Source organism: Spermophilus citellus (assembly GCF_964194105.1).
Source record: "Spermophilus citellus genome assembly, chromosome: 14".
Taxonomy (NCBI): domain Eukaryota; kingdom Metazoa; phylum Chordata; class Mammalia; order Rodentia; family Sciuridae; genus Spermophilus; species Spermophilus citellus.
Genome location: NC_138194.1, coordinates 56726214 through 56750656, shown reverse-complemented (window position 1 = coordinate 56750656; position 24443 = coordinate 56726214). Strand labels below are relative to the sequence as shown.

The following is a 24443-nucleotide window of genomic DNA, read 5'->3' as shown; positions in this document are numbered from 1 at the left end:
ATAGTTAATCTGAAGATATTCTCATCCATGAAAGCTCTAACATATTGGCACAGAGTCTCATTCACAAACTTACATCCTCTAGCCCTGCCCCTGTGTGTAATTTGATCTTTACCCTTTTTTTAAGAGCTACTATATTCATCCCTGAAATCAGACTGTGTGAGCTTTTACCTAGATTTCCTCACTTCCACCACTTACTGGTGGCCTTTAGTCTGTGTCCTCTGGGTTCTTCACATACAAAATGAAAACAGCTATCCCTGACTCAAAGAATTGTTGTAAGGTTTGAATAGGTTAATATATTTAAACAGTATCTAGTACATGGCACATATACACATTTTCTAATTTTGTTACCTTAGCACTGCCTGCTTCTTGGGTCTAATCCTTTCATCTTTTCCATGTTCATATGTTTTTATTATTCCATTCCACGATGATTTTCCTGATTATTCCAACCCACACCAAGTTGATCCTTTGAATTCCTTCTGCACTAAAAGTAACAGTTTACCACAGTAAGAACAAGATCAAATTTAGAGTAATGCACACCTGTGTTGAATCCTACATCTGATGCTGAGCAACCACATGTAAGTCACTTCAACTTCCTGACCCAAGATTTCCTTATTAGTAAAAACAGAAGACAGCCAGTAAGCTTCTAAATCTGACATATGCCCAGTGTCTTGCTCTTCCTAACGTAGAATCTGTGGAATGTTATTTGTATGATTTTTTTTTCTTTTTGCATAAGGAAGTTTAGAGTCTTATAAATTGGCTGTACCCTGTGGAATGAACAAGGATCACTGAGGCTCCCAAAGAATAACACATAGGGAATTCTCTAATAGTCAACCAGAAAAGTCTTAGGTTTCTAAGAATGGGGAAAACTCAACAGAGAATAAAAATATTTCTGTGCAAAGTCAGTGTCACAACAGAGGCACAACATATCAGTAGAGCATTATGTTTTTCCCACAAAATGCTCATACAAAAGTTACAAAAAACAACATGCCAGGCACAGCAGATTATTTAGCAAATTGCTGACAGTTACATTACTGCACTATTGCCAGGAAGCAAATTCCCGCTATTAGCAGCATTCCCACCCCCATCCCCCACCCCCGAAAATGACTCTGACTGCATGCAGCCTCCCTTTTATCTAAAAACCCATTATGACTGAATGGCAAATGGAAGAAATTACATAAGCACTCAGGTCTGGAACCTCCTAATAGCAACATTCATGAAGATGCTGTTTTCATTTCCTTTCTAGTAATTATCTAGCACTGATATTTTTTTTAAATATCAAGAAGATATCTCATCTATAAATCATGATGGGAGACTATAACATAAATTGTTTATAACCTTTGAGTATGGAAAATAGATGATTTTACTGGGACAAATGACTAGGCAGAAGTATGTATGAACAAATAAAGAATGATTCTATGAATTTCACTCCCAAAAGAATAGTATGAGCCAGGCACAGTGGCATGCACTATAATCTCTAGGTCTCAGGAGCCTGAAGCAGGAAAATTGTTGAGGCTGTCTAGGCAACAAACCTAAGTAATCACTGGGACTAGACAACAGCTTCCCTACTACAAGAAGGGTTTGGTTCAAGCAACTCTTCTTAAATGCATATAACCTCTAGAATACTAATAACTTTCTGAATCAACATTATAACACAGATCACTCAAAGGAATTGAAAATTAAAATCTGATATTTGAAGTGGAATCCAATATGTGAAATTAAAAGGATATGATTGATCACTTTCATGCCCTGGCTGAAAATCTTGAAGTATTATCTACTTCCTCATTTCCCATCCCCCCTTAAATCTACTCTTTCTATTCAATCAGAATGTCATGGAGAGTCTCCCTACTTTAGTCCCAAATCTCTCAAAACGTGCAGGTACAGACACTTCCCTAAACTCACAGTCACAACCCTACCTCATGTCTCCCATATGGCTCACCCACCAAATGTAATAGTCTCCTAATGGGTATCCCACTGCCATCTTTTCTCCATTCACATCATGATTTTACCACTACTGATTAAAAAACAAAAAATCATTAAACTAAGCCTGAATTCAGGGCTCAACCCACATGTCTCCAGCCTATGTGAGCAACCTCCTCTGCAACTCTAAGTTCTTTGAGATCCAATTCAAAATTCCAAATGATACTTCCTCTATAAAGTTGATGTTGATATAAAAAGAAAGAGAGAGAGAGAGAGAGAGAGAGAGAGAGAGAGAGAGAGAGAGAGAGAGAGAAGACGGGGGTATGAAAGGAAAGGTGAAATTTGGAAAGACAATAAATAATTCCATGCATCTGGATAGTTTTTATTTTTTCAAATTGCTTCTAAGGAATATAATATCTCTGAAAATTACAAAAAAAAATGTGTGTTGGGCTGAATAAGTATTACTATCCATGTCTCATTGCTATAACTATGTTAGCATTCAAATATCTGAATTAATAACCCTGGAGTATGTTGATGATTTTTAGCTCCTTGTTAATTTTCAAAACAATAAAATAGTGCTTGAAATTGTGATTAAATTCTCAGATGACTTGGAAAAACAATGCACTTCAGCAAACTTAACATCGGGCCCAGTCTATTAAGTAGATGTAGCATAATAAGGAAGTAAGTTTTACTACCCTCCATAGCATCTCACATTATTAAGATCTCAGCATATAACATGACAGCAATAGGTATTAGATTTGGGATATCATTTAAAAAAGAAGAATCTCCAGGGGTTGGGGCTGGGGCTCAGTTATGGAATTTTGTGTTTAGCGTGTGCAAAGCCATGGGTTTAATCCCCACCACTCTCCACTGTCCAAAAAAAAAAAGTTTATAGATTCTTAAACTATTATAGTAAAATCTAAATAGTGAAACTATTGCTGATACTTGATACATAGAATTGGGAAGGCAGGAGTATCTATAACAAAAGTATATCTATACTGAAACATTCTTACTTAAAATAAGAAGTATGAACAGTTTAATCTTGTTTTTATTGTTTCAAAATTTACAACTAAAATAATTTCTCTAGAAAATTCTGAAGATATATTATGCTATTCCATGATTTGCTACAGAGTTCAGTTAATATGTTTCATGTTATACTACTTTTCTAATCCCTTGGCCACATTTTAGAAATGTCACTAATTTTATTTTCAAGCCAATCAAACGAACACTTCATCATAGGTTCTCCCAGGGGTGGAACCTGTTATCAGAATTTCTCCTGTGTCCTAGTCTCTACTGAGTCTTGATTCTAAATGCAGTCTTTCCAAAGCCAGGGTTATTTTCCTCTCCTCTTCCCGGGGTATGTATAACACTTCACTGGAAAAGAAGTATTTCACATTTTGCCACTATGTGCTCCTCATTAGTTTAAGGTATAGAATGATATAAAAATTCTTTCAGTTTAAAGCTGCAACTACAACTACTTTCATTCTCGAAATCTGTAGGGCTGGGGTTGTTTGTGGTAAGAGCGAGTGCCTAGCATGCACAATGTCCTGGGTTCAATCCCCAGCAACAGTAAATAAACATCACATATTAACCATCACTGTGTTGATGTTTGTAAGTTTTCTGATTTTAAGAATACTCATTCCAAGATTGTTTACCACATATATCTCAGTTGTTTTTAACTTTTTGGCAAATATTTTTATATTTCTCAACTATAACAGCCCTATTCCTTCATTCAGCATCTTCTATGTGTTAGGCACTGTTACAAAGTGCTGGGGAATCAATAATGAACAAAAGAGACAAATGGGCTAGGAGTGTAACTCAGTGATAGAGCGTTTGACTAGCATGTGCAAAGCCCTGGGTTTGAACCCCAGTATTGAAAAATGAAAAACAAAAACAGACAATCATCCTTATCCTCAAGAGGTTATACTACAGAGAGACAATTAATAGAGATAAACATGTAAAATAAATAGAATGTTAGGTGGAAGTAAGTGCCAGGAGAAAAAATAAAGCAGGAAAAGGAAAGAGAAAGAGGTACAGAAGGTACTTTGCAATTTTAGATATTTTACAAATTTCTTTTGACAACACCATAAGGACATATTTATTTTGATTTTCACTTCTTTAAAAAAAATTTGGATACCTAAACAGATGGCAGTATGGACCACAAGTTCCTCTTTACATTTGTGAATATCTATTTTAACAGGTACTGATTATCATCTTATAGACTAGAGGTATAGTGAAACACATGCGTGAGGCACTGGGTTCAGTCCCCAGCACCACATAAAATAAATAAATAAAACAAAGATATTGTATCCACCTAGAACTAAAAAGAAATTTAAAAAATTACTGAAGTACTCTGATGACATTGAATTGCAGCCACATTGCTGCTTTGGTAATTTTCACAGGACTTAGATGTAATTTATCCATTTGGTAAGAGGATGTTTCAAAATAATTTGCTGAAACCATTGTGTGATATTTCCTTTCATTTGTTCAAAGGGAAATTGTATTTATATGCTATCTGTCTAATGCATATGGGGAAATCTGACCATCACATTAATTTTAATGTCTTTTTAAAATTTACAATTGCATTCTGATAAGTTTACATATATTAAAAGAATATACGTCCCTTCCAAAAGAATCCCAATATCATCCTATTCCCAAACTTCTTCAAATACATTTAAACCAGCATAATACACTTAAATGTAGTTATCAGACTCTTATCAAAATGTACATAACTGCTTTTGATTATGACTATCAAAAACCTAAATAATGTTGTTAAATAAAACCTATGTTATGTAGTAATCTAAACCTCCTTTCTGGCTAATCTTTTAACTACAAAAGAAAAAAAAACAGACAATCATCTTTATCCTCAAAGGTTATACTATAGAGAGACAATTAATAGACATCAACATGTAAACATAAATAAACATAACATAGAAAATACCCTAATTTGTTTGTATTTTAACCTAGTCAACAATCCTTGGAAGATAAATAAGAACATGGGGAAAAACACTGGTGAGAAGGAAGTTAAACTGGAGGGTGAGCATACAATACGAATGCCCTAACTAGGACAGCTCAAGTTTGCTGAGCAGTACTACCAATGAAACTGGCATTGATTCTTGCTAAAAGATTCACCTCAATGATCATACCCTGATAAATACTGGTAGCTCATTATAAAGCTTTGAAGGTCAAAATGTCATGTGATCATTTTTCACATCCAACATTAACTTTTTTAGTTTTGCTGACAGGCATACTTCCTAACCCAATAAATCATTGATAAAAAAAGTTTTGGAAAAGAGAAAGACTAAAAACAGCAGAAAAAAGGCCAGTGATGGCAACAAAAAAGAAAGAGAGCGGATACTGCAAAGGAAATATTCAGTAGTAATAGCATTGTAAAGAGTATAAATAAAATTTATTTATTTGTTTATTTAGCAGTACTGAAATTAAACCCAGGGTTTTGGCATGTTATTATTGTAAGAGCTGTGCCATGGAGCACCATTCCAGTCTAATAAAATGCATTAAAATGTGTAATTCTTAGATTGTCTTGAATTTTTGTGGAGATACAGACATTCTTATAGCTGGATGCAATGGTAGACTCCTATGATCACAGTGATTTGGGAGGTTGAGGAAAGAGGATCACAAGTTCGAGGCTAGCCTCAGCAATTTAGCGAGACCTCAGCAACTTAGTGTGACTTTGTCTCAAAAAATAAATAAATAAATAGGACTGGGGATATAGCTTAGTGGTAAGGCAACCTCAGATTCAATCCCCAGTGCCAAAAGAAAAAAAAAATGTTTACAGTTATAGGTAAAATTAGGAGAGGTGTCCAGTCATTATGATATCCTTAGAAGCAAAGATTCCCTTTTTTTTCCCCCTATGCTGGAACTTCCTCTTCTTCAGGAACTAGACCTGAGAGAGAAGTGCACACTTTGTCGTTGGGTTTGTGCCATACACCTTTTAATCTGAGGAGACTTAAAATTCAGTTCTACCTAAAATCCAGAGAGTTATAGCATGGTCCAGTCCCAGGCAATTGCCTCTAAATTTTTTCAGTCCAGAGTGGAATGGATTTTTCCAGTTGCCTTTTAAAAAATTCTCACAAAGGCAAAAGTGTCCCTGAATACCACACATTATAGTCTGAAACTTCTATTGGCATCGCTATAATTGCCATCACATATGTCATCTGTTCTCAGTTCCCTTTTCTTTTTGTATATTTTTCTGTTTTCCTCTACCTGTGCTCTTGATCTGTGTAAGTTGTATTTGGCTCCTGACACTCAGGGCTGTAATTTGCTAACCCCAATTAATGACAGTGGCAGTATAAATGTAAATATATACAGCTTACGGGTAGGTGTCAGGTACTTTGCCAAGTGTTTTACAAATATGATTTTATTTAATTCTCATAAAACTACCTCATATAGAAGTATTAACTTTATTTTACAAATACAGAAACAGGCCCTACAAGGTTAAATATGTCACCCAGCATCAGACAACAAACAAACTTCATGCATAGACTTGAAACCTGAAGATCTGTCTTATCCCAGACTATAATGTTCTTTTACACTGTCATAAAGCTTGAGCCCTAAAATCTTACAGACCTGAATTCTAATCCTAATGCTATCACTTACCACTTGTGTGACTTGATAAATTATTCAATCCGTTTCCTGGAGTATGAAAAAGAATAACAATACCACTTAAGTTTGTGGTTGTGAGCATTAAATGAACTAACATAAATTTTTCCTATAAAGTTGAAGGGCACTGCAATCAATAATAGCGATATTTTACCCCACTCTTCCCTCTATTTGATTATCCATTACAAAGGCAGTCACGAAAAGATGATAATAAGGAGAACCAAAAGTTGCAGATAATCACCAATTGCATCAAGTGTTACATTAATGGTCAATTCGTTCGGTCAAGTTTCTGGCACTGCAAAATAAGTGCAACTGCACTTCCTCCACGCCCCTTGTACAGTGAACCCAAAGCAATGAAAGAATTTTGGAAGTGGAACAGGAACACTACGATCTGCTAAGATATTCCTTATGTTGTTCTTGCTTTATACTCTACTAAAATCAGTAGTCACCTTTTCCCACTTCACCTGGTAGCTTCTACTCAGTTACTCGGAAGCGATGTTTGACCACAAGTGTAGTTTGGTGAACCCATCCCTCTTCCCTGGGGGCGGTGCGGTGGATTTCGGGGCATGTCACCCTAATCTGGGCTACAGGCCCGACTCTCCCTTCTCCTGGGAGGTTGGCGAATCCTGGGCATCCCCCGCCCAGGTGCTGGAGCTCCAGGCCCAGGCAGCGCCTCGCGGCCCAGAGCTCAACCTGAAGCCCAGGCTCCTCCGGGAAGCGCTGGCCAGCCCCGGGTCGCAAAACGCCGCCAAACTCGCCTGCAGTAGAACGGAAGCCCTCAGCGCACCCTGCATTATCTCTGACCCCGGGAAGCCCAGGGTGAACTTCCAGAGAGAGGGCCGAGCGGGCCCAGCAGCGCAGAACCTACGCGCCCAGATTCTCTGGTCCAAGTCCAGGTCTATCCTCCCCCGAAAAGCTGGCGGTTTGCGGGGGCCGGCCGTGCGGCCCCGAAGCAGCTAAAGGCCCGCACTCACATTCTGGGTCTTGGGGATGAAAGTCAGGCGACAGTGGAAACCAAGTTGATAGCGTCCGGGAGGGTGCAGAAGCGCCCGGGATTTACAGGAACCTGGGGCTGGTCTGGCGGCGGGGCGGGGCGGGGCGGAGCCGGGGTTGGGGTGCTCCGAGGGTGCCTACCGCACGCCGCGCCCACTCAAGACCACACGAGGCTCCACCCACCACCCGCCCGGCTGGCCTTTTTACTCTGCAGCTCTGTTAACTGCCTATAGGCTGAAGTTTCAAGGTTGCTTAGGGTGTCCCTTGTTTACCAAAAATCCAAAGTAGGCGTTAGGCCTTAAAATAAGTTGCTGAACCAAAATAAACTCCTGAAGGGTAAAAGAATTACAGTATTTGAGAAAATGTATACCATATATGAATCAAGAAAAACAACATGAAAATAGTGAAATTCTAGCTCTTAACCATACTTAGAGAGTTTTTTCAATGGGTGCAGTACCAGGATCATTTTACATCCTTAATTTCACTTAATTCTCACATTTTTGTGAGGCATTTAGCACCATTATCCCCATACCATAAATAAGAAAGCTACGATGGAGTAACATGAGATTTCCTAGTAACTGATCTAGTTGCCAAAAGTCAGAGTCTACTAAGTGAACTAACCCCCACTAGTCGATGCTGCCACTCAACTGAACATTAACCACTGTGGAAGGTTCTGCTACATTTGCTTAAGATTTTAGGACCTCTGCGGGAGGAAACAGGGACAAAGTCAATAGGCAAACCCACTAAAAATAATATTTACCACAAACCTGACAAACAAAGGTGTCTCAAGTTCACTTAAATTGACAAAGGGGTAGTGGGGAAACTCAATAGAAAAATGGGCAAAGGATAATTTTTTTTAATTATAGAAGAAATGGAAAATGAAACAAATAAAGAAATACAGACATTCCTAAGTAAAAACTTAACTCGATTCAAAAAATGTAAACTAAACATTTTTAAAATCATATAAGTGCCATTCATTTATTCAACAAACACGTTCTGTGTGCCTACTGTGTCAAATATTGTTCTAGACTTATGATAAATCTGTGAGCAAGAAAGGCTCTTCTATCCTAGATGAGGGACAAATAATAATAATAAAAAAACAAAAGACATCTCAATAATAAGTGTTATGAATGAAAGTTATACAGGCTGTTGTGAAAGATGTAAGGATAATAATGGGAACTTACTTAGACTGGATATCAGGGAAGCCCTCTCTAAGGTGGTGTTATTTGATTAGAGACTTGAAAAGTAGAAAGGCTGGCATAATGACCTAGTCTGAAAGTTGAGGAGGGAGGATTGCCAAATTCAAGGTTAGAATGAGGAATTTAGTGAGATCTTGTCTCAAAATAAAAATTAATTAATTAAAAGGGCTGGGGTATCGCTCAATAGTATAATGCTCGCCTACCATGCACATGGCCTGGGATTATATCCATAGTACAATGAAAGAAAGATAAGGGGAAGTAAGGGAGGGAAGAGAAGGGACAGGAAAGGAAGCCATGAAGGGAGAGGGCAGAGGGAAGGGGAAAAGGAGAAAAGAAAGAAACATAGGAAGAATGAAAGAGGGAGAGTGGAAAAGAGAGGAAGGAAGGAATGAGGAGAATAGGAAGGAATGAGGAGAATAGGAAAGAAAAGGAGAAATGGAGGGAAGAAGTAAAGAAGGAACCAATCATGCAAAGATCTGTGGATAGAAGAATATTAGGACAGACAGGAACAAACAGCAAATTTAAGCATAGAAACAACTTCTTTGTGGCTAGAGTGGAGAGGTGGGAGGGGATAAGTGGGTTTGTTTGTTTGGTGGTGGTTGTAACTAAGGATAGCTGGTTTTATTTTCTTATCCTGTTCTTCTGTTTAATTGAAGGTCCCCAGACACAAATTGGAAATTTCTATATTTCTCAGAATACATAGTATCCACACATAACCTTCCCAAATTTTGTCTTCACTAAAGTGGAGACAGAGTAGAGACAAGGAGATGATATTGTACTTTTAGTATCCAAAAAAGGAATCTATCATTTGACCACACAGAGCCATAGTATTCAGTGTACTTATTCATTCTTTTCAGTGTCTGAATTCATTTCCATATTTGTTCTCACTCATTAATTTGTCCTTACCTATTAATTCATGCATACTAAGCACGCACTCTACCATTGAACTCTTGCAATTGCCTCTGAGGTCCTTCATTACTTGGCCCCCATCTCATCTCTGACCTTACTCTTATTCTTCCTCTCTTTGCTCACTTCACTCCATCTATGCAGGATTTACTTTCATGGAAAATGAGAGGACAAACCTTTGCACTTTCCTTTTCTTCTACATGCAAATCTCTGTTCCTAAATATCCTCTTGGCTTAATTCTTCTTTGAATTTTTATTCAAAGTTCTCCTTTGTGAGATCTTCTTTGGCCATCACCTTAATCCAAATTTCAATGCCTGGGCTGGGGGATGTAGCTCAATGGTACAGCATACGTGAGGCCCTGAGTTCAATCCCCAACACTGAGAAAAAGAAAAGTAAAATAAAATTCCACTACCTACACAGGAATATACTTTATAACCCTTCTACTTTATTTTTCTCATTAGCGTTTATTGCCATCTAACATATTACATCTTTTATTATTTATTTTATTTACTAACTGTGTTTCCCCAACTAGAATGTATTCTCCATTAGGAATTATTCTGTTTGTTACATCTAACAGACTAAGAGGGATATCACAGCTACACGATGAATATTTGTTGAACAAATGGAGGAATTGTGACAGGAACTGTTAAGAACAACAACAAAAAAATCAGGCATGGTCATCAAGTTTACAGTGTAGTGAAAGCGCACATTACCTCCAAATTTACACTTCAGATTAATGAATATTCACAAAGATAAAAGTGAAATTATAAAATGTACTTAAGGCCATAAAGGAAATGAGAGTATATTAAGAGAAATCAAGAGAAGTTTCTCTGAACAAGTGACATTTAAGCTGAGAGCTAAAGGACAAATAGAGATTAGTTAAATATGGCATAGCTGGGGGAGGGAGAAGTTATCAGGTAGTGGAATGGGTAGGATTTCTGGCAGAAAGAATATCATGTAGGAGGCCTGAGGCCTGGAAGAAAGAAAAGAAAAGGGAAGGGATAGAAGGCTAAACAGACAAGGGCAAGATAGCAGATAGCATAGGTTTTGTAAGCTAGGAAAACAGCAGCCAAAGACTTAAAGCAGGAAAACAAAATGCTTTAGTTAAACTATTTTTTGTTTGTTTTATCAGTGCTGGGAATTGAAGCCAGGGTATTGCACACACTAGGCAGAACTATACCACTGAGCTATATACTTCCAGTTCTTCTGTTGTACCTTTTAATAAGATCCCATTTTAGGCTGGGAGGATGAGGATATTTAGGGACAGAGATTTGCATGTAGAGGAAAAGGAAAGTGCAAAGGTCTGTCCTTTCATTTTCCATAAAAGTAAATCCTGCATAGATGGAGTGAAGTGAGCAAGGAGAGGAATAGTAAGAGTAAGGTTAGAGATGAGATGGGGACCAAGTAATATAGGACCTCAGAGGCAATTGCAAGAATTCAGTGGTAGAGTGCATGCTTAGTATTCGTGAGACCCTGGGTTCAAACCCCAGCACAAAAATAGTGGGGGAAAATCCCATTTGCCAATAATAGGGCAAAATCACATCCAAAACTTCATTATGTGATGCCATGGAGAGGATATACCACTTAATGTTCCTACAAAAAGTGCCTGACCTAAATTGAATCATGAGAATCATTAGGAAGTAATCAACCAAGCCTAGATTTAAGCATAAATACCAATGATTCTCAATAATGGCAAATGGAGTAGGGTTGCCAGACAAAATATAGAATGCCCAGCTAAATCTAAATTTCAGATAGACCACAAATAATTTTTCAGTATAAGTATGTCCTATATTATACTAAAAATTATTTGTGAGGGCTGGGGATATGCCTTAGTGGTAAAGCTCTTGCCTAGCATATTTAGTATCCTGGATTTGAACTCCAATATTGCAAAAAAAGAGGTTGTTGTTTATCTGAAATTAAAAATGTACACAATGTCTTGGTTTTTTTTTTGTGTGTGTGTTTTTGTTTTAATCTGGTTACTCTACCCTCAGGAACATTTTGCTCTGTTGGGAGATAGTTTTCATTGTCAAACTAGGAGAAGATGCAACTGGTAGAAGATGGATTGTTATTAAACACCTTACAATGCACAGGAAAGCCTCCCACAACAACAAAAATTATCCCCAAAATGTCAATACTGCCACGGTTGAGCAATTCTGCTATGAACCAATGGGAGTACACATTTTGAAAATACTTAAGTTGTGAAAACAAAGGCTGAGGAAATACTACACATTTAATGAAACTAAAAAAATTAAAATTAAATACACTTCATAATCCAGATTTGATCTCCAATTGAGGAAAAAGAGTTCAAACAACATTGGGACACCAGTAAAACTTGTATATAGAATAATAATATTCTGTCAATTTCAATTTCTTGAATTTGATAATTATACTGAGAATATCTGTTTCTAAGAGTCAAGAATCATGATACATGTACTCTATACTCAAAAGGTTTTACAGAATATATAGGAACATAATATGCATATTACATGGAATATATCTCAAGAAAGAGCAAATGTGAGAAAATCAACAATGGCTGAAAATAAGTGAAGAGTATATATCAGTTCCTGCAACTTTCCTAAGGATTTAATTATTTTCTAAGTGAAAATTGTAATTAAAAATTTACTACCATGTGCGAGGCCCTGAATTCCATCCTCAGCATCACACCCTCACAAATCATTGTAGCAGAGATACCAGAAAATGAATTTCAGGTTTATCATGGAATCCAATAGTGTAAATGTGTTGTTTAACGATATTGAGGTTGTCATTGGTAGAAAATCTAAAATACAATAAAACTCGTTCCCCTCTGGTAAAAAGACTAGATTTCAGAAGTTGAGAAGATGTACATATTTTTAAAAATATACTTCAGAAGCAAAGAAAATAGGGATATCACTGATGAAATCCTCAATACCCACGAAGCAGTGAAGGCAGCAATCATACACTGGGAAGAGCACTGTAGGGTTGGAGATGTAGCTCACAGCTCAATGGCAGAGTGCCAGCCTAGTAGTATGTGTAATATGTGCACCTTGGTCTGGATCCTCCGCATCCAAAAAACAAAAAGTGTATCCTTGATTTCGTTAATAAAAATTTTAAGCCATATTTTTTTTTTCTCATTTGGCAACCTGGGGTGCCCATTATTTCACAGTTGGGAAGATCAAAGGAAATGTGTCTTAATTCACTGTGTAGTATAAAAAGTACCATAAAATACAAGCTACTCTTTTAAAACTATGACTACCTTCTCTTATTGACGATTTTCTCAAGTACTATATATAGTAGGTACTCCATTCGCAGCCTGTGTTTTTCACCCACAAGGGCCTTGAAGTTGGGCTCAAAATCTCCTTATTCCCTCTGTAAGAATTCTACTCTGGTGAGAAACATTGACCTAGTGAAGATTTTGAGGAGAGACCAGGTTTTATGCTACATATCCCATACCATACAGCAGTGCTGATTTTATTTTTTGACGATACTGGGGACAGAATCGGGGAGTCTCTCCCCCATTCTAGGTAAGCGCTCTCGCACTGAACTTCCCCCAGTCCAGCACCAGCATCTTGTTTAGAGTCCTCTTCTTCATAGTCTAAGACCAGCTAATGCTTTACGGGTTTCATTTCTTTTCTTTGGGTTCTCACTTCCCCTCTTGAGTCTTTCCCTCCAGTTTCTCATTCTTTTCCTTTCACTTTCTTATGTGGGCGGATTAATTCCACGTATTTATTTCCAAAAAGAACCTCTTAATGCCAGGCGTCACCGACTTTTGATTTGTTTTTTGTTTTCTTCCACACACCTATTCTCGGGTCTATTTCAAAGCCTTCAGTTCTGTTCTGGTGATCTATCCTTTTACCAAAACCAAGACAGAGCGCGGAGCGGAAAGCACTCAGGAGCCAGCGGAGGGTTCGCTGACCAGCTCGCCCCACGACTCGCGCTCGCGCGCTGTCACTCACTGCCCAAGCCCACTGGGCACAGGCGCAGCAGGCCCACGAAGTCCCACCCACTCGGGATCTCTCCCGCCCCCGGAAGTCGTGGATCGGAAGCGGTGAGAACTGAGAGGCAGGGGCCAGAAAGCGGGGATCGGGGTGGGGGTTCTCTGTGCGAAGACTGAGGTGTTCTTTGCTCCGTCCTAGGCGGGTCCGTGGCGGCCTGACATCAAGGGCTAGGCCGGGGACGTGTAGGTCATGGCGCTGGCCTCGCGAGTGTGGCGCTTTCTCCCTTTGGCACGTGGAGCTGTTCCGGGTACTCGGTTTCCGAAGAGGACTTGGGGCAGCCGTGAGCAGTGCTGTCCCGGGCGATTCCGCGGCCCTGAGGTAACCTCGCCGCCCTGGCTCCCTCTCCCTCCCTACCGAGTGGGTTCGGACTCCCGCCAGCTCTCGGCTGGGAGGCTCCGTGCCATCTGTGGGAAAGAGAACCGTGGAGGAAACTCAGGGGCAAGTGTGCCTGGATCGCGCCCCTTGACCGCGATGGACTGGTCCTTGCCCTTCCGCAAGCCTCCTCTCCTTAGAAAACTGGGCTTACTTCCGAGGAGGTAGTTCTTATGTCTCACGGAGAAGCTACCTGCTGGCTGACCTTCCTGTGTAAAAATCTGGAGAACAGGACGGAGAAGGAACTTTAGCCTCTCTGAAATAATTTTCACTTTTAGCAATTCCAGCTGTTAGCCGAGGAGTCTGCTAGGTAGACTTTTAAACTACTGTGGTGTGACAGAAAGCTTCCTACCCAGGGGGGAAAAAAAAAAAAAAAATATATATATATATATATATATATACACATACACACACACACACACACACACACACACACATATGCAATTTGGGTTTGGGGCTTTATTTTAAGAAATTATTTCTGAGTTGTTTTTTTAATATGCATAATGTTAAGAAAGGATGTCGGGATATTGTAGTCGCAGTTCTGTCATTTCTATTAGACTGCTTGTGGGACTCAGTTTATTTTTTATTTTTTGGTACCTGGGGATTGAACCCAGGGGCGTTTAGTCACTGAGCCACATTCCCAGCCCTTTTTAATATTTTATTTAGGAGACAGGGTCTCATTAAATTGCTTAGGGCCTAACTAAGTTGCTGAGACTGATTTTGAACTTGCGCTTCTCCTTCCTGGGCTTCCTGAGCCTTTGGGATTACAGGCAGGCACCATCTCACCAGGCTCTCAGTTTAATCTTGAAAGTAAGTTGTGCAGTGGGTATGACATTTTTGTGGTGCCTATGAGCTATTTCACTTGGACTAAGTGTTTCATTATTTTAAACTGTAATACATTTTTTAGCAGATTGCTTAGAACAACAGAGGTTTATTATCCCTGGATTCTATTGGTTGGGTATTCAGGTGCAGTTTAGCTACCTACCTCAAGCAGAAGAAGGTCTCTCCTGAGGTTGAGTCACACTTGTCAGCTGCTGAGGTCTGGGGTAAAGGGGAAGTTCTGCTTCCAAGTTCAGTGTGATTGCATGGCTGTAGGCACACTTTCTCTTCTGCCTGCTGCTGCCAGCAATTCAAAGTCACTGGCTTACCCCCTGGGCAGGCAAGTGATCAAAGAGAACAAATGAGAGCATGTGTAAATGATTTTTTAAAATAATAACTTAATCTTGGATATATTAGCTCTGTTGTATTCTATTTCTTGGAAAGGAGGCAATAAACTCAGCATACATACAAGAGTGTGACTATGAGAAGGCAGGATTATTGGGGAGATTTTAGAGGCTGCCTACCACAACCAGATTCTAAAAACCTTATAAACCATGGTAAGTATTTCTGATTCTAAACTGTTAAGTGTTTTACTTCTTCTTCTTCTTTTTTTTTTTTTTTTTTGGTATTGGGAATTTAATAGGGGTGCTTCACCATTAGATATATTCCCTGCCCTCCCCTTTTTATTTTTTGAGACAAGATCTCACTAAGTTTCTGAGAGCCTTGCTAAATTGTTGACTCTGGTCTTGAACTTGCCATTCTCCTGTCTCAGTCTCCCAAGTAGCTGGGATTATAGGCATGTGCCACTGGGCCCAGACTGTTGAACATTTTGAATGAGGAAGTCATTTGATCATACTTGATTAAAAAATTAGTCTGTCTTGTGCTACAGTGAATGCTGGAGACCAAATAAAAGATCATTGCTGTAGGACAGGTAAATGTGGTAGTTTGAACTTTAGTGAAAATTGAGATAAGTGGATTCATTCAAAGAATATCAAGAATGTAGAATTATTGGACCTAAAAGATAGGTGCAGTGTGGGGGTTGAAAGGAAAGTCAATGAAGAATCTATGGTTTCTGGTAGTGTTATTTATTGGGGTAGGACCACAGAAAGACTTGAGGGGTAAGGGGGAAATAAGTTGGGTTTTAGACTAATTAAGATGAATATGGTAATATAAACAGATTTACATTGATGGGTGGTAGTTTGTTAGGTCTGCTGATTGCCTTCTGAGGTCTGGGCTACAAATACAGATTCTGGAGCATCTACCCTATAATTGTAAATTATGCCATAGTAGAGATTGAGAGTATTTAATAGACCAAAAGAAGGTCTAATACTAATCAGAGAAATTCTGATATTAAAGAGGAGAAGAAACTGGCAAGAATTTAAGAGAAAAAGCAGGAGATAGTGGTGACACGTTTCTTTTCATCTACTGATGGGTTTAATTTTGTTTTTTGTGGTACTGGGTATTGAATCCAGGGGTGCTCTACTACTGAGCTACACTCCCTGTCCATTTTAAAAAATGTTTGAGTCTAGGTCTTACTAAGTTGCTGAGGCCGATTTCAAACTTTTTGATTCTCCTGCCTCAGCCTCCCCAGTTGCTAGGATCACAGCCTTGCAACACCAGACCTGACTTGAGCTTATATTTTTAATTCTGCCTGGAACAAAGTTGTTACACTCAGTGTTGAAAAAAAAAGACTGTCTGAGAGAGCCTACTTCTTTTGTTCAGCAAATACTTTTTGAATATTTTGAAATTTTTTGAAAATAATGCACTGCAACTTCAAAGTACATAGTGAAATAATGTGTTCCAACTGTCTCAGATATTTTTATAAGTTATCAGTATCTTGGAGGTGTCACTGAGGTGTGGGTCTTTCTTTTTTTTCTTCAAGTTCAGAAACATGATTTTCATTTACTTTCCCATAGATGAGCAAAGAGCTGCTTTATATTAATCAAACTAACAAGAGCTCAGCTGAATAACTGGCACTTCATAAATTTATAATAAGAAATATAAATAGCCACCCAACAGAGTTGCATTTTCTCCCTTCTATGAAAGCCAGGATATTCTTTGTTGTGCCTTGTTTCAGCACAGAAAGTTGACACTCTAAATGTCAAATTTCCTTAGGCTATAGTGGACTACACATGCATTCTACTGTGTGATATACTCTATCCCTAAAAGCAATAGGAAACTAAGACACTTAATAATAAACTCTTCCTTCCTTCCTTCTTCCTTTCCTTCCTCCCTCCCTTCCTCCCTCCCTCCCAGGGATTGAACTCAAGGGCTCTCAATCCAGACACATCCCCAGCCCTATTTTATATTTAGAAACAGGATCTCACTGAGTTGCTTAGCGCCTCACTTTTGCTGAGGCTAGCTTTGAACTTGTTATCCTAGTACCTCAGCCTCCTGAGCTGCTGGAATTATAGGCTTGCACCACTGGCCTGGCTTGATAAACTAGTCTTTTCGTCTTTTTTTCCAGGCAACACCTCTACACATGTATATACCTTTTGCCCTTACTCCATCTCTTTTTGATAATTAAGCATGAACTCAAAAAATTAAATGCTGAAGATGTGACCATGACAAATTTAGTTTTACTACTTTATAGTGGATTTTTTTTTAATCCAGTTGTGTGCAATGCCTCGAATATTCATGCTGGACCAAGGAAACAGCATTTGGCAAATTGGAATATGGTGGATTCCCCATTCCTACTCTAGATGCTTATCAGAAGTGCAAATGTGGATCAGATGTGGGTTGGAGGAGTCCAGAATGACTTCATGTTTTTCGTTGATTTTTCTTTTTTAAACTTAACAAATAGAAGAGAGTTGCCATTTACCATGATAGAGAAAAATACCAGAGGAGTGAATTTGGTAGAAAGAACAGTTGTTTTGAGATGCCTAATAGAGTTTTTCAGAGACAATTTTTGAATAGGCAGTAGATAAATGATTCTGAAATTAGGGGTGACATTTAGCTAGAGATAAGAGTGTTTTGGGCTTATTAATGATATGAGACAAAGTTAGATCATGAATAGAGAAAAGAAGAAGACTCAGCTCAGGACATAAGCAAGGTGATATTGGAGATGAACTAACAAAAGAGAAGTCATTAAGACATAAGGAAATCCAAGAGAGTAGTATTTCAGAAGCAGATTGTTTCAGGGTAGCAATGAAGTGCTGGGAAGGGCATTGTGAAGAGAAAATTTGTAGCATTGTTTATTATCTTGATTGTGGTGATGATAATGGTTTTCCAGGTGTGTGTGTGTGTGTGTGTGTGTATGTGTGTGTGTATATATACACACACACACACACACACACACACACACACATACATATATGTCTTAAATTGTACATTTTATGTAGTTATTGTATATAAATCATGTCTTAATAAAGCTGTTTTTAAAAATTAAACATACATTCATGATTTTTTTTTTAGAGGAAGTGATCAGCAGTCAAATGCAGTTAAATAGATCAAGTAAAGTGACAATTCAGAATTGACCACAGAAAATACAGGATGAATATCCTGAGTCTGATCCTAAATACTTCAAAATCTGAAACTTTTTTAGTGCTGTAAGTGGAAAATTTTGTATTTGCTTTCATGTGATGGGTCACAGTCAAAACATAGACACTAAAAGTATTGAAATTGCCTTCAGGCTGTGTGATAAGGTGAATATGAAACATAAATCATCCACAAGATAATCTTATAAGGTTGATGCAAATATTCCAAAATCTGAGAAAAAAAAATCCAACATCTGAAACCCTTCTGATCCCAAGCATTTTGAATAAGGGATATTCAATATGTAGCAGCATCTTTGGCATCATATACTAGAATACCATCAGTGGAGTTGTGGGGATTCTTTTTTTTTTTTTTTTTTGGTACTGGAGATTGAACCTAGGAATTGAACTCAGGGGTCCTTTACCACTGAACTACATCCACAGCCCTTTATATTTTTTGAGACACGGTCTTACTAAGTTACTTAGGGCTGCCCAAGTTGCCCAAACTGGTTTTGAACTCACAATCGTCATGCCTCAGCCTCCCAAATTGTGAAATTACAGGCTTGCAATACTGTGCCTGGCTTATTTGTGAGAGTTAAAGAGAGAATGGGAAGGGAGATATAGGAAGTGAAGGGGAAAGGGTTTTTTTGTTGTTGTTTTGTGATTTTTGTCTTGTTTTTTATACAAGTAAGAAACTAACTTTTTATACTGATGGGAATAAATTTGAAGGGAAAAATTCAGGAAAAGGAAGAAATTGCTGGAATGATATTCATTCCTCTTTGTCATTGGTCTCAAGAATATGGTTATAATAGCGGGCATGGTGGGGCATACGTATAATTCTAGCTACTCAATAGGCTGAGTTAGAAGGATTGCAAGTGTGAGACCAACCCAGGGAACTCATTGAGATCCTGCCTTGAAAAAATGGAAAGGACTGAAGATATAGCTCAATGGTAAGTTGCCCCTGGGTTCAGTCTCCAGTACTGGGTGGAAAAAGAAAAAGGAAAAAAATCTGGCCATGATTATGAAAATTAATTTCTAAATCTGTTTGAATATTATTTTGTTTTATTCACCATGTATTTAAAACCTCTGGGTTTCGTGGGTGATTTCAAACATGTTTTCACTTAAAGCTGTGTACGTTTTTTATGTGTTGCAGTTACTGTATTTGATACTCTTCATCTTGTTTACTAACAAAAGTCAATATTTGTCATGTGTTGATGTCTCATATTTTGTTTCATACAATTTGTAATATCTAGGCCTCCACGTAAAAATTTGGGTCTTTAAATCCAGCATTTACCATCACAACTGTGATTTTTAATAATTTGTCTGTTTTTGCAGTGTTGAGGAGCTAACCCAGGGCCTTGAATATGGAGTCAAGTGCTTTACCACTGAGCTATATCCTTAGCCCATGACTTGAGTTTTAGATGAGCTACCACTTCTAGATAGTCTTTTTCTTAATAAAATACACTATCCCTGTAAGGTTTAAAATAGATTTCCTGGAGAACTTGAAGAATTCATTTTTGAGCATCCCGTATTTTTATGATTAATTGCTTTGGACATGAGAGAAAATTAATGTAAAATTTTGCTTGGGGTAGCAGTTTTTCCAAATTTTCTAAGTTGGATAACTCTGCCATATTGTTTTTCCATAGGTGATAGGTAACGCAGGAACTTTGAAAAGAGGCCTTTTATTCTCAGCCTTGTCTTATTTGGGTTGTGAAACTTATCAAGTCATTTCACAGGCTGCTGTTGTTCATGCCACAGCCAAAGGTAAGCATAAACTAAATATCTGGGAGACTTAGAGTTATTTTTGTTTGATATTTTGTTATTAACAGTTGTTTTTGAATAGATAATGAAACTAATATTGTTATAGTCCAGGTTATTTTTTGCAAGAATAAGATTCTGTACATGTATTAATTTTTTTTAACAAACTAAAATTTCTTTAGTAACAAATACTTTGTTAATACTTAATATTTTTGTAATTGGTTGAAAAGTGAAAAAAATATTATAAGTCTTATTTGGTATAATATAGACTGGCTAATTTTTAAAACAAATTTAGTTAAATCAGTTTTCTGAGGGAAAAGAGCTAAAATTTTGGTATATAGAGAAATATGATTTTAATTTTTTGGACTAATACTTTTTGGTTTATAGTCCTCATTTTTAAATCATAAAAGGTGACTGGGAAAAGAAACATTTGATTTGAGGTAAGTTATTTGATGGGGAGTTGTACAAGGTAATGAACCCAGGGGCACTCTATGCCCGAGTTGGATTCCTAGCCCTTCTGTTTTTTTAGTTTTGAGACAGGATCTTGCTACGTTGCCCATGCTGACCTCGAAGTTTGGATCCTTCTACCTCAGCTTCCCTGAGTTGCTGGGACTATAGGCACATGCCCATCATTCTTGGCTGATGAATATCTTTTAAAGTTCTAATAGAATAATAATTTGAAACTGCTATCAAAAATGATTAATTGCCTAGTCATTTATCCATGACTGTTTGTTTTTATTTGCTACTGGAAATTGAACCTAGGAGCATTTTACCAGTCCCTTCTTTTTAAAAATATACGTTTTAAGATAGGGTGTCCTTAAATTTCTGAGGGTCTTGCAGAGTTGATGAGGGTGGCCTTGAACTTGGGATCCTCCTGCCAGAAGTCTCTGGGATTATAGGAATGTGCCACTGCACCTGGCTACTATTTTGTCTTAAAACAGATAACTGAGAACTGCTATGCTTTCTTTTTATTATTACTTTTTTAATGTGTCATTTTATAAAGAGGCAAAGCAGAGGATTTGTATTTGTCACTGGCTCATTGACAATATTTGATAAATACAAAAAGCGTCTGTTTAAAGCTCCCTAGACTTTTCACAGTAACTTTAATCTTATAATTATTTTTTAAGAGTCAAAGTGGCAGAGATTAGAACCCATATTTTTATTTTTCTGTCTTAGTTCCATTATGTTTTAGTATTGTTGCAGAACTGATTTAGTGCTTCCCTAGGCAATAAAATATGACACTTTGAAAGGCAAAGCCAAAATTGTTTTTAGCCTTAGTGATCACAGAACACTTTTTTCAGAAGTGTCTTTATGACATAAAATAATCACTGAATATATGTTCATACGAAAACATTTTAAGATGATTTGCCTTCTTGAGTCATGTACTAGCTGGGTGCAGCTGCAATAGCAAAATTGAGGAGACATCAAACAGTCAGTGGTTCTTTTCACACCTCAGCAAGTTTTTAAGCTACTTCTTTTTTAAAAAATATTTATTTCTTAGTTTTTTTAGGTGGACACAATATCTTTACATTTATGTGGTGCTGAGAATCTAACCCAGTGCCCCACGCATGCTAGGCAAGCGTGCTACCACTTGAGCCACATCCCCAGCCCCTTTAAGCTACTTCTTGCCATTTTCTTCCTCCATCTTTTGAGAGAGCAACCTTGAGCTGGACTGTGGGAGTCCTGCAGACCAACCAGAGAATTGATGCTATAGGAGCAAATTTATCTTACCAGTGGATGGCTGTGTGTTCCCATGAGGCAGCATGCTTCCCACTCAAGGGCAGCTGACCCTTCACCCCTGTTTCCAAGATGGGGACTATTGAGAGCAAACATTAAAAATTTCACTTCAGAGGAATTCATTAATCACAGTAAAATAGTAAAGATCTCTATAAGTGAATTGGAATGGATGGCCTGCCTGTGCTATAGGCATCTTATTAAAATTGGCTTGAGTAACGAACTTGCCTCCCTAGGTGTTAATGAAGGCAAATTTAAGGGTTTGACAGTAGATCTTCAGCATGGTATTTCTTTCTTTCTTTTTGGTACTGGGGGTTAAACCGAAAGTCACTTTACCACTTAGCTACATCCCCAGCACTTTTTATTTTTTATTTTGACACAGGGCCTCACTAAGTTACTTATATTCTTGCTAACTTACTGAGGCTAGCTTTGAACTTGTGTTTCTCCTACCTCAGTCTCCTGAGTCGCTGGGATTACAGGCATATAGCACCACACCCAGCAGCATGGTGTTTCTTTCAGTGCCAAATATAGTTTGCAGCAAAAGATTACTTCATCATTGCAAACTCCAGCCTACTGATTATCACAGCATGTGAATGTCCAGGAAAAAGGAGAAACATGCCTTAATGTAGTCCACTGAAATGTGTCCATCTTTAAATTCATGATTTTCAGTGTTACCCAATATAATTGCCACTGCAAACTAAATAGTAGTTTTCAATTTAGTAGATATCTTATGTATTTTGGAAGTTGAGTGCATTTGAATAAACTTGGATTCCTAAACATTGGAAAAGGAAAGGGGGTAGACTGACTGCCCTGTTTATTTAGCCCTCTAGGTCTTTTACCTAGCATTCAGATTGCATGGTACTTATTTTTACAATTCCTAAGTTGATGTTATTGAAAGTGGCTGTAATCTGAACACAGCCCATTTCCATTTTTTCCTTGTACCAAGGTTTGAGACCCACAGTGAAAGCTGTCCTGGATGGCTCCTTGAAGAGCATGGGGACTCGGGTGTTCTTGTGTGGAGTGAAATTTACATTTCTAGTGTCTTTTTTTAAAACCAGGTATTGAACTCAAGCTCCCAGGCTTTTTTAAATTATTTTTGTTTTGAGACAGGGTCTTGCTAAGTTGCTTATTAGGGCCTTGCCAAGTTTCTGAGGCTGGTTTTGACCTTACTATCCTCTTGCTTCAGCCTCCTGAACCACTCTAATTACAGCAGGTGTCATCACACCCGGCTAGTGTCCTGAAGAGTCTGAACTCAGATATAGGCAAAGATAATGATCTTGAACAGTGGGAAAAATTCACAAAAAAATGATTACCTGTGGATATAAGACAGGGCCATTGGCCTATCTATAGCTGATTTATTTTGGAAAATATTTTGAATATTCTAAGAGAGTAGATCTTTTTCTACCATAAGTAAGGTTCTCCATGAAATAAATGAAGTATTCCTTAGTGTTCCTTGTATACTGGAAGAAAATGAAATGGTAGACCTTATAAAGCTTCACATTTGAAAAAGTGCAGAAAAACTATGAGAAATTCAGAAGAAGCTCAAGCTTTTAGAGTTGCTTAATGTTACCATTCTGAAGTATTTGAGGAAGAGCTAGTAGTTATAGAATTGTATATTTGAATAAACTTGGATTCCTAAACATTGGAAAAGGAAAGGGGGTAGACTGATTGCCCTGTTTATTTAGCCCTCTAGCTTTTTTCCCTAGCATTCAGATTGTGTGGTATTTATTTTTACAGTTCCTAAGTAACTGCATCAAATAAAGGGTTTTAAGGAATCTCTGTTGTATTAGTATTTTGTGGTTGCCATTTGGTCCAAAAAACATATGAATCTGTTTATTGTGTTATAAAATTCCACCTATCATGCTCATTGTTTTTGTTCTGAATTGTTTATTCCTATGTTCATTTATATGCAATAAAAAAGTTGTAACTTCCTTTCAGTGTAAAAATATAAGGATGTAAACAGAAAAATAACTCTAAATGTTAATACTATTCCTAACATTAAACCTTGGCAGGAAAATGTTTTCACATTCTGAGGGTTGACTTACTCTGAAAACTAAGTTCACTGTTTCTATTTAAATTTGAATGAAAACTGGCCTATATTTTAGAATCCCTTCTGTATTTTGAAAGCATATTTGGAACACTGAAAAGTTAATACAAAAAAAGAGTAAAATTATTTAGCCTGCGTTGGTTTTATTTAGCTTTATTTTCTTTTTCTTTTTTCTTTTTGGCTGAACACTGCCTATTTTAACTTCAAAAAAAATTTAATTAACATGTAATAATTGTATATGTGGTACAATGTGATATTTTGATATATGAATATAATTCAAAGTGATTAAATCAAGATACTTAACATTTCATCACTGTATTTTTGTGATAAGACAAAAATTTACTCTCCTAGGAATTGTGAAATATATAACACATTAATAACTGTAGTCACCATGCTGTGCAATAGATCTCAAAAACTATTCTTCCTAACTGAAATTTTATACCCTTAGACTAACTTCTCTCTATTCCCTCTGCCACCTCACCCCATCCCAGTGGTCATCCATGGTAACCACTATTCTACTATCTACTTCCAAGTTTGACTCTTTCAGATTCTGCATGTTAATAACATCATACAGTATTTATATTTTTGTGCTTGGCTTATTTCACCTCTAGATTTATCCATATTGTCACAA

General features: G+C 37.6%; 2 protein-coding genes across 7 annotated transcripts in view; one reads left to right on the top strand and one right to left on the bottom strand.

Moving 5' to 3' along the window:
• The window catches only part of CPNE3 (copine 3), a 52760-nt gene extending 45128 nt beyond the window's left edge, over positions 1-7632 (bottom strand). The window contains exon 1 of one of the 3 annotated variants that reach the window (XM_081266308.1): positions 7512-7632. The gene's annotated coding sequence lies outside the window, so the exon portion shown is untranslated. Of the gene's footprint in view, positions 1-348; positions 448-6534; positions 6551-7511 lie in introns of those variants that run through there. The other 2 variants (XM_081266310.1, XM_081266309.1) reach the window with 2 other exon arrangements.
• A 6020-nt stretch (positions 7633-13652) lies between these two features.
• The window catches only part of RMDN1 (regulator of microtubule dynamics 1), a 33015-nt gene continuing 22224 nt past the window's right edge, over positions 13653-24443 (top strand). The window contains exons 1-3 of one of the 4 annotated variants that reach the window (XM_081265977.1): positions 13903-13927; positions 15245-15357; positions 19920-20037. In XM_081265977.1, the coding sequence (XP_081122103.1) occupies positions 15355-15357; positions 19920-20037 (121 nt within the window). In that variant the 5' untranslated portion in view covers positions 13903-13927; positions 15245-15354. Of the gene's footprint in view, positions 13928-15244; positions 15358-19919; positions 20038-24443 lie in introns of all 4 variants that reach the window. The other 3 variants (XM_081265976.1, XM_081265975.1, XR_014018764.1) reach the window with 3 other exon arrangements.